The 10,493-nt window shown below is 33.9% G+C and overlaps 1 protein-coding gene across 2 annotated transcripts; it reads left to right on the forward strand.

Moving 5' to 3' along the window:
- The first annotated feature begins 5,243 nt into the window (after nucleotides 1-5,243).
- On the forward strand, nucleotides 5,244-8,386 carry LOC125843947 (elongation factor 1-gamma 2-like). Of its 2 annotated transcripts, XM_049523149.1 has the most exons (7): nucleotides 5,244-5,402; nucleotides 6,129-6,278; nucleotides 6,361-6,421; nucleotides 6,509-6,561; nucleotides 6,670-6,771; nucleotides 6,861-7,350; nucleotides 7,833-8,386. In XM_049523149.1, exons 1-7 carry the CDS (start codon nucleotides 5,394-5,396, stop codon nucleotides 8,210-8,212), a joined length of 1,245 nt encoding a protein of 414 aa, XP_049379106.1. In that variant the 5' UTR covers nucleotides 5,244-5,393; the 3' UTR covers nucleotides 8,213-8,386. The 2 variants fall into 2 exon arrangements, with proteins under 2 accessions (XP_049379106.1, XP_049379107.1); XM_049523150.1 differs by lacking the exon at nucleotides 5,244-5,402 and having other exon boundaries at nucleotides 6,120-6,278.
- The last annotated feature ends 2,107 nt before the right edge of the window (nucleotides 8,387-10,493 follow it).

The raw sequence follows: 10,493 nt of genomic DNA on the forward strand, positions 1-10,493 counted from the left end.
TGAATCTCAAAATCCTTTTAAATTAATAAATATTAATTTATCTATTAAATAATAATATTTTATGGTCCCACATATATCAATTTAGTGAGGTTTTACTGTATTGAATAAAATTTCAGATTGATAACAAAAGTCAAAATTATGTTGATATTGAGGTATGATACAAAGTCACTACATTAAAAATCGTTTTGTTTCAAGATTAAAGAATGCACAAAATAATAATAAAATGTTGTCATATGCAAGAAAACCTCAGCTCATCAAGAGTGTGTTGTATGCTATCCAAATATTTTAGTCCCAAATATTTTCCCTCCCTAAGAAAATTATTCAAGTGGAGGCTATGTATGGCATTATTGAGACCTCAAGGTAGGCTTTGATTTCATGGGACAAGCTATGATGCCCCAAAGCAAATGGAAGACTGTANACTGGCTTTTAAGCCAGTTTGACCAGCTTAAAAGCCCATCCAAACAGGCTCTAAGGCTGCAAATGGGAAAGCTGATGTGGAATTTATGCCAAAAAAAAGAAGAGACAAACTATGAATTGCATGGATGCATAGCTATCATGGGCAAAATGTTGTATGAAACATACAAGCAAGTAAAACAAGTTTCTTGAGTAGTTCAAAGAATCCTAAAAGCTTCTCAATATCTCCAAGAAGATGGTTATGCTGAGGCATGTATAAAAAGCATGATAAAGTTCTCCATTGGCAAAATGTATATGCAGATGAGGAGTACAATGAAAAAAGTAGAGTGGAGATCAGTGGTTTGGACAAATGTGGGTGCTCCTAAATGGCTATTCATTACCTAATAGTGAATGGAAGGCTTGCGACTAAAGATAGATTAGCTAAATGAGGTGTGATACAGTCCCCTATATGCCCCCTATTTCAGCAGATGAATGAGGACCTCGACCATTTGTTCTTTCAATGTTCATATACTGCAGAAGTATGAAGTAAAGTACTAGTCTAGCAAGGGATTAACAGAGATACAATACACTGGACAAATGAAGTCCACTAGGCAATTAAGTATATGAAGGGTAAAAGGTTGCACAATACTCGTTTATAAAATGGCGATGGCAAGTTCACTATATTACTTATGGCTGAAGCGCAATAGAAGAGTATTCACGCAGAAGAAGCAATTATCAAGCACAATAATTATGCATATCATTCAAGAGACGCATAGAAGATGAAGTAGATATCTCAATTAGTTACTAGATTACATGCTTTGAATATGTATCAGTAAAGGGTAGCTAGTTATATATGAACATTCAGGTTTAGCAAGGATGGAGCGTATGTCCATATCTGTTTATTTCCTGATTTGTAACGTTTACTTGGTAAACCAAATTTACTTACCAAAAAAAATGCAAAAATTGGATAAGTATTAGGTTAAATGTTATATGTCGGTGAAGAAAAAAAAATATATTTCAAAATAATGATAAAAAATGGCTAGAAAGTACTCTGATGTAGGCATGAAAACGACTGAGGGCATAAATCTTTGGATAAATACAGTGCTAAACAAACATTATCACCTAATTAACCTACTCAACTAAAGTTTCAATTAATTGCATTCCTTGGAATCATTTATCACCTTTTTGAAAGTCCTTACATTATTCACGGACAAAAGTTATCCATATTTAGGAGTATCCTCGTGCAATTAGGGTTCAGGTAAATTTTCGACAAAATCATTCCTTATTGCCTTACGTTACCAATTATTTTAGGAAATTATATTATAGTCAATAAGAAAAATAGTAAAAAGATGATTTTGTCTAAAACGAAGTCTTTTAATAAAGGGTAAAAAGTTCAATCAATATTTCTATGGATGTTCATGTTTTTAATATAGTATAGATAGATTGCTAAATACTGCTATAAAAATAATAAATAAAAAGTATGGTTAAAATGGATAATTATTTATTAAAAATATTCATCTAAATGAAAAAGCTACATGAATATACAACTTATTTTACCATATTCTCTAAAACTTCCTACCATTTGAAAAAATTACAAAAAAATGTGCTCTCTCCTATTCTTGGATACATCACTTTATGTGATTGTATCGGAATATTGAGTGATGTATCTGAAATCGAGACGCGATGTATCGGTACATTCAGGGACGTATCTGAAATCGAGACGCGATATATCGAGATGTTTTGAAATGTATCCGAATTTCATCAAAATTAAGGAATTTTTGTAATTTAAAAAATAGTAAGGATAAGATGTAATTAATTCTTAAACTATGAAATTTGTGTAAAATTTCCATAATTTTTCCTTGTTAATTTGCTAGCCCAGTTGAACTTTGGACCAATTGTGTTACTTGTTTTTTTGATTATTAGTAGAAGAGATTTCATGGACAAAGTTAGAGATTCAGTTCAGTAGTTCCTTTTAGACGTGTCGTACATTTTCATTATCTTTATTTGTACTTTCAAACAAAACATGCGATTTAGCTAAGTATTTTTCTGAATGCACATCATTAAAATTCCGCATGTATGTGTTTAGTGTTTTGCTAAGTAGTCAGTCAGGTCAAGGATTCACTTGAGACCAACAATAATTTTTGAGTGCCGGCCAAGTCTAGGATGTAGACTCAGAGCATGACAATAGCTCACATGATCTTATTGTCGATTAATGGTAAATATCCACAAATGAACTATATTTTCTTCAAAGGTGTTTGTGAAAGTTTCTCAAATGATTTTTAAGTAGGCATTGATCTTGATTATGACTCATGAATCCTTTAAAGGTCTTTACTATGGTTTATTTGGTCATGCATATCATGTTTAAAGTTTTTCATATGACCATCAGGGGCGGAGCTACAACCGGCGAAGGGTGGTCAACCGAACACTCTTCACCAGAAAATTAGATCGTGTATATAGATAAAATATTTTTTATTATGTGGATATATAAATAAATGAACACTCTTAAACACAACAAAGGTCTTTGTTCCAATGGTAAGCGTGCTTAGTTAAGAGCCTAAGGTCCTTGGTTCTATTTCCGCATACTGCATTTCAACAAAATCTTTAAAGAAATAGAAATATCTGTCCGGGATAAAAAAAAATCCACTCTTTTAAAGTTTGAACACCCTTGACGAATTTTCTGGCTCCGCCGCTGATGACCATGCCTATGTTTTTATGCATTTCCCCATACTTAGTTCATTCACCACACTAACACATACTTGTGCCTATATTGTCTCAGAATATAGGGTCCAACACTCCTCCTCTCAGATGTACTTAGATCGGAATTGCTCAGCTTGGTCATTAGATTGGTGAGTCCTCATGGTTCGAGGGAAAAGTCATATACACTTTTATTTCTTTTATGCTCACATTTTTTTCAAACTTGTACGTGGTGTGGGAGTTACGTCCCAACCACTCTTATGATGTTAGAAAAACTTGTGTTAGAGTTAGTAGTATTCAACGTATCTCTTATACTCTATTGACATCTTTTATGTCATCTTATGATTTGAGACTTATATTGATTATATCTCTTGATTGTATTGTTATTACACCACGCTTATGTCAAGTGGGCTGTTTAGGATCTTCTGGGGTCTTATTCACCATGTTACATCTAGAGTGTAATTTGGATAGTGACATTAATAGAGGCACAATTCACTGGACCACTGAAGTCCACTAGGCAATTAAGTATATGAAGGGTAAGGGTAGCACAACACTCATTTATAAAATGGCAATGGCAAGTTCACTATGTCACTTATAGTTGGAGCACAATAGCAAGGTATTCACACAAAGTAAGTAGTTATCAAGCATAATAATTAGGCATATCATTCAAAAGACGCATGAAAAAGAAAGTAGATAATCTAAATTAGCTAGTAAATTATATGCTTTGAATATGTATCCGTAAAAGGTAGCTAGCTAGATATGAACATTGAGTTTTAGCAAGGATGAAACGTATGTCCATACCTTTTGATTTCCTAATTTTTAACATTTACTTGATAAATAAAATTTACTTAAAAAAAAGAATGCAAAAAATAGACACATATTAGCTTAAATATAATATGTTGGTGAAGAAAGATATATATATATATATATATATTTCAAAAAACTACATGATCAAAAAGTACTCCGATGTAGGCATGGAGACGACTGGGGGCATAAATCTTTGGATAACTACAGTGCTTTACAAACATAATCACCTAATTAACCTACTCAGCTAAAGTTTCAATTAGTTACATTCGTTCGAATAATTTATCACTTTTTGGAAAGTCCTTACATTATCATTGGACAAAAGTTATCCATATTTAGGAGCATTCTCGTGCAATTAGGATTCAAATAAATTTTCGACAAAACCTTTCCTTGTAGCCTTACGTTACCAATTATTTTAGGAAATTATATTATAGTCAATAAAAAAATAGTGAAAAGACTATTTTGTCTAAAGTAAAGTCTTTTAATAAAAAGTAAAAAGTTCAATCAATATTTCTAAAGATATTCATGCTTTTAATATAGTATAGATAGATAGAAAGCTACACATTGCTTTAAAAGATAATAAATAAAAAATATGGCTAAAATTAATAATTATTTATTAAAAATACCCGTACAAATAATTTTTCCTCGTTATTTTGCTAGCCAAGTCCATCTTTGGATCAATTGTGTTATTTGTTTTAGGGAAAATTACGCGAATAAGCAAACATATACTAGTTAATTAGCTAAGATAGTTATAGTTTGAATTAACTATGGCTCGCACGTACTTTTAGCTGTAATTAGTCGCTTATAAATATACAGATACAAATTATACATATATACAATTATATGACAAATATACAAATACAATTATCCTCTCTCCACACCCTTCCCTCTCTTGCTCGCCTCTCTCTTTGCTCTTCCAATCTCGCTCGCCTCTCTCCTCCCTCTCCCAGTCTCGCTCATTAGATATGCAAATACGTATGTATATCTGTAATATATATACAATTATTTCATAGATATACATATACAGTTCATCTCTCGCCACTTTCTGCCCTCTCTCACTCGTCCCTCTCATCCCTCTCCCAATCTCGCTCGCCTCTCTCCTCCCTCCTCCCTCTAACATGTAGCTACGAATCGGAATGAACGAACTATAGTTATGAAGCATAATTAAATTATTTTTGAGTGACTAGATACAAAAATTCCTTTTTTTTTTATCATTATTAAAATTTGGTCCATATGACCCCTTTTTAAAAAATATATATATAGCATTCCATGATATTTTCATAAAATTATTTTTTGAATTTTTTTATTAAAAAAAAAGAAAAAAAAGGAGAACAATATTGTCCATGCTCAAGTGGCAGTAAAGTAAAATTACAAACAGAAGGCCAAGTACGCATCTACTGAAGAGTCTCTCTGTGCTTAGATCTCACCGCCGCTTACACACTTGGTGAACCTCTCTCCTTTCCTTTGGCGAAGGGTGAACAGGTTTCAACTGTCGTGTGGCCATGGCTTTGGTAAGTTGCTTGCTCTTGTTTTTTGTTTTTAATGTACAAGATAGATCTGGGATTTTCAATATCTGATGAATTTATAACGAAAAATTTCATCTTTATTGTTGATTCCTGAATCTGTTAGTATATTTCGTCTTTTCCGGATGTGGGTTTGCAACTCTACTTTATTTTGACAAGTTCATATGGGTACGTGTGATAGTTTTTATCAGTAGGTCGATTACTTATTTTTGCTGAATTTTCGATCTGCGTATACCTATTGATTGGCTATTTGAATTTATCTTCTCTGAAAGTTGTTTGCATGTATGAATCACTCAATTATTGAGTAGAGCCAAGGCCTGATTGATCTTTGGCTTCACATTGTTAGTGTGATGAGCCCTTTATTTGGAAGCTGTAAAGGGAATAGATATCTGCAATTTTTTCAATTTAGGTTATTATAATGGAGATTTTGCAAGCTGATTTTAAAACGTGTCTGTTCCAATAGACATCAGTGGCGCGTTGCGCCAGCCTCAAAAGTCCCGGAAATCCAACAAATTTTAGTGTTCAATTTCGGGTCCTAACTCATCTAGAATCGATTGGTTTCTTCCAAACAATGCAATGCTAAATTCATTGAGTGATATAAAATGGGACATTATGATTCAAGTGTGATGATAACAAAATGCTTGATGATATGCCCAATTTTATATCTTGACTGATATACGAGCATTTAAATTGTCTTCATTATGTATGTTGCAGATTTTGCACTCAACAAATAACAACAAAAATGCCTCAAAGGCACTCATTGCGGCTGAGTACACAGGTGTAAAGGTTGAACTTGCAAAGGATTTCCAGATGGGTGTATCAAACAACACACCTGAGTTTCTTAAGATGAACCCAATTGGAAAGGTATGTTATTCTTCTTAATATACATTCTTTCATGTACTTGACAAGATTTTGCTAATCTCAAGTGTTTCTTTTTGTCCTATAGGTTCCTGTGCTTGAAACACCTGATGGACCTGTTTTTGAGAGCAATGCTATCGCACGCTACGGTGAGGCCATGTCTCATTTTCTTTTATTTGACCTCTGATCATATAGCAAGAGATAGTTCTGACATTGACGTTTACTAATTCTCGTAGTTACTAAATTAAAGCCCAACAATCCTCTTTTTGGATCTTCATTGATTGAATATGTAAGTATTTCAAGTTTATTTGGTTTCTTGGTTTCATTCATTTTCGCAGTTTCATTTTCATTTGTGAAATTCTTATTCCTCTATTTATGTCCATTTTCTCTTTGATAGGCGCAAATTGAACAATGGAATGATTTTTCTGCCACTGAAGTTGATGCAAACATTGGACGATGGCTGTACCCACACCTTGGCTATCGTGTGTACATCCCTGCGGTATGTATCGTACTATGCATTATTAATTTTGTTTTCTGAACCATTAGAAACACCTAACTCAACTGAATTTCTTCTCGTTTTGCAAAAAGGCGGAGGAAGCTGCGGTAGCTGCATTGAAGAGAGCGCTTGGTGCTTTGAACACCCATCTTGCATGTAACACATACTTGGTTGGGCATTTAATCACATTGGCTGACATCATTATGGGCTGCAACTTGAGCATTGGTTTTAGAATGATAATGACCAAGAGCTTTACCAAGGAATTCCCACATGTAGAGAGATACTTCTGGACTGTGGTTAATCAGCCAAACTTCTGCAAGATATTGGGTGAAGTGAAACAAGCTGAATCTATCCCAGCTGTACAATCCAAGAAGCCTGCACAACCTGAAAAACCCAAGGTTAAGGAGGAGCCAAAGAAGGAGGTTAAGAAGGAAGAACCAAGTCCTGTAGAGGAGGAAGCAGCACCCAAGCCTAAGGCAAAGAATCCTCTTGATCTCTTGCCTCCAAGTAAGATGATTCTGGATGATTGGAAGAGGCTTTACTCTAACACCAAGACCAACTTCCGTGAGGTTGCCGTTAAAGGTATTAGTTTTTTCTGTTATGTTACCCTTCGTTCTTATTATAAGTTGAGAGCTTTCTTAGCATACTTTGACCCTCAGGTGTAATTACTAGATCTTTTCTTGAAGTGCATGTTTAGTATCACTTTTTCAATTTTCTTTATCCTACAATCTGTTTGATGGAAGGATCCAGAGATCCGCTCTTTCTTGCAGAATTGAATCTGTCTATTGAATGGATCTATAAAGAATTACTAGTCTGCACAGAAAATTTTATATTCCAACTATGTTTTGTTTTGCATATAAAAGATATGGGGAATAGGTCTGTATATATGGCTTCTGCACTGTCCTTCTACTCAGAATTTTAATACTAATGTCAAATTTTTTTGGGGGGGAAGGGTGTGTTTTTGTGTATAAACCCAGTTATATAGGCTGGAATTTTCTACTTCAGTAGAACACTTGAGCTGGTTCCTTGTCAGAATCTTACCCTGTAGCATTCTTGTTCTGCAGGTTTCTGGGACATGTATGACCCCGAAGGATATTCTCTCTGGTTTTGTGATTACAAGTACAATGATGAGAACACAGTTTCCTTTGTAACCTTGAACAAGGTTGGTGGTTTTCTGCAGAGGATGGATCTGGTACGCAAGTACGCATTTGGTAAGATGTTGATTGTTGGTTCTGAGGCCCCATTCAAGGTGCAGGGTTTGTGGCTTTTCCGTGGAAAGGAAATTCCCAAGTTTGTTATGGAGGAAGTCTATGACATGGAACTCTATGAATGGAAGGAAGTAGACATCAATGATGAAGCTCAGAAGGAGCGGGTTAGCCAAATGATTGAAGACCACGAGCCTTTTGAGGGAGAGGCTCTGTTGGACGCGAAGTGCTTCAAGTAAACAACATTGTATTGGATTCAACAATGTTACCTTTTGACTGAGGCTGTAGTTTACTCTGGTTTTGTCCTCCCAAATTTACTTAGATTCTTGTTTTAAACACTATGTTGTCTTAGAGAAACTATGGTTGAATTATGTTATCCTTTTCAAGTAAAGCAGTTTTGACAGTCAGGTGAATCACCCCTTTTAGCATGCTAACTTCTATTTAGGCTGATCAACTTTTGCTTGATTTTTGTTGAACTGGTATCTTCTTTACCATTTGGTCTGCTGAAGTTATATAATGTTAAGCAGTCTCTACATCCAAAGGCTTTGGTCTAGTGAAAAGTTTGCAAGTAAATAACATGATGTGTGTGGAGTGTAGGTTTTATGTGCAAGTCCCAAGTTCTGATTTCCCCAAATATTAAACTTTGTTACCTTAAGATTTGCCTCCTACAGAACAATACTGATATGAAGAGTCTGCTATCTTTGAGATTTTTTTTGGTTATGGCCATACAGTAAAGGTTGAGCCTGTTGTAGTCCGTCGGTTATTGTTACGAGAAAGGTCATATTTGTCTTCGTACTCTTGAAAAGAGGTTATATTTATTATTTTTCACATACTTTTGGGATATATTCGCTTTAAAAAAGGTTATATTTATTATTTCTCACATACTTTTGGGATATATTCGCTTTTACCATCCAACTTTGAACCCACATTTTGCCATTGGATTGTTAAGTCTCATGTAAAATGAATATATATTTTTATTCCAATTAAAATTTGCTCTCAATTTAATTTATTTACCCACCCAAAATTATATCTAGTTAGTAGTTATCCACTCATCTAATCCATTAAACCCAACTCCAAATTTTATTTATGTTTTTACCTGTAAATATTTGGAATATTACTGCGAGATACGAGTAAAGTTCATTGCACTACAAAAGAAAAAAAGCCAATAATAATTGCCACAAATTATTTTGTCAACTAAGCTGAAAGCAACAGCAGATGAGATGAATCTGCAATATTCTTTACAACAAATTTAAGAAGAGAAATGCCTAAAGCTGAAGTTTGTGAATTGTGATTTGTGACCTTGAAGGAATCAATTATCCACTAACTTCAAAGAAGATAACCATTATTATTTCAATTTCTAACTTTGGGTTGAGTTTAATGAGTTTGATGAGATGAGTGGGTAGAAAAATTAGATTGAGAGCGAAAATTGGGATAAAAATAAATATTCATGTAAGCACCACACATCACGTTGGACAATGAGAGTGAGAACATGAGATGTAATTAGGGCTGCGTATCGGTCGGTTTGGTTCGATTTTGAAGTTTATCGGTTTGACTTATTGGTTATCAGTTTGTAAAGATGCTAAACCGTTATCGAACCATTAATATATTGACTTATCGGTTATTGGTTTATCGGTTTTTGATCGCTCTCGGTTCGGTTATTGGTTTAACCGTTAAGATTTGACACAAAAAAATAATATTGAAAATCACTTAGAAACAAGGTGACAAACCAAATTAACCATGCACATGAGTTTACAAGTTAAATCTTGCTCAAAAGCAAATATTTTAACATTGTAGAATAACCAAGTGTTTGAGACAACCAGAAATAAAAGTAGGAAACCAAACTCTAAGTCAAGGATTTAATATACAAAATGATATAAATATAATTATTTAATTTACTATCGGGTTATCTGTTAATCCGTTAAGAAAAAAACCTCAAACCGTTAAGAACCGATAACCCCATAAGAAAAAAAATCAAAACCGTTATCAAAACCGCTAAACCAATAACTCATATACTAATAAACCAATAACCTTTTTTTTATTCGAGTTATCGGTTTCGGTTCGATTTTGAACAACCCTAGATGTAATAGTCCAAAGATAAACATATGTCTAAAATTGAGATGAAAAAAGGCATAAATTACCCCCTGAACTTGTGCTGAAAAGTAAGTTACACGCTCAAACTATTGTGGCGACTTATTACACACCTAATCTTGTTTAAAGTGATATTATTACCCCCTTCCGAAGGCAATTTGTGTGTAAAATAAGTGTTGTACACGCGTTTTCATACATAAATAATATTTATTTTAATTTTTAAAAACCTTTATCTCTTGATATTTTCTTAAACTTTTGCAAAAGAATAAAGATTTGGGCATATTCCTCCTCTCACCATACATTTCTCTTTTTAAAATCTACACTACTAAAAAAATAGTGAATACCGACCTAAAAATTTCCGACCTCAAATGGAGGTCGGTAATTTCCGACCTCCGGAGGTCGGTATTTACAAGTAGTCGGTTTTTATGCAAA

This window comes from Solanum stenotomum, chromosome 11, assembly GCF_019186545.1.
Source record: "Solanum stenotomum isolate F172 chromosome 11, ASM1918654v1, whole genome shotgun sequence".
In the NCBI taxonomy this organism is placed as follows: domain Eukaryota; kingdom Viridiplantae; phylum Streptophyta; class Magnoliopsida; order Solanales; family Solanaceae; genus Solanum; species Solanum stenotomum.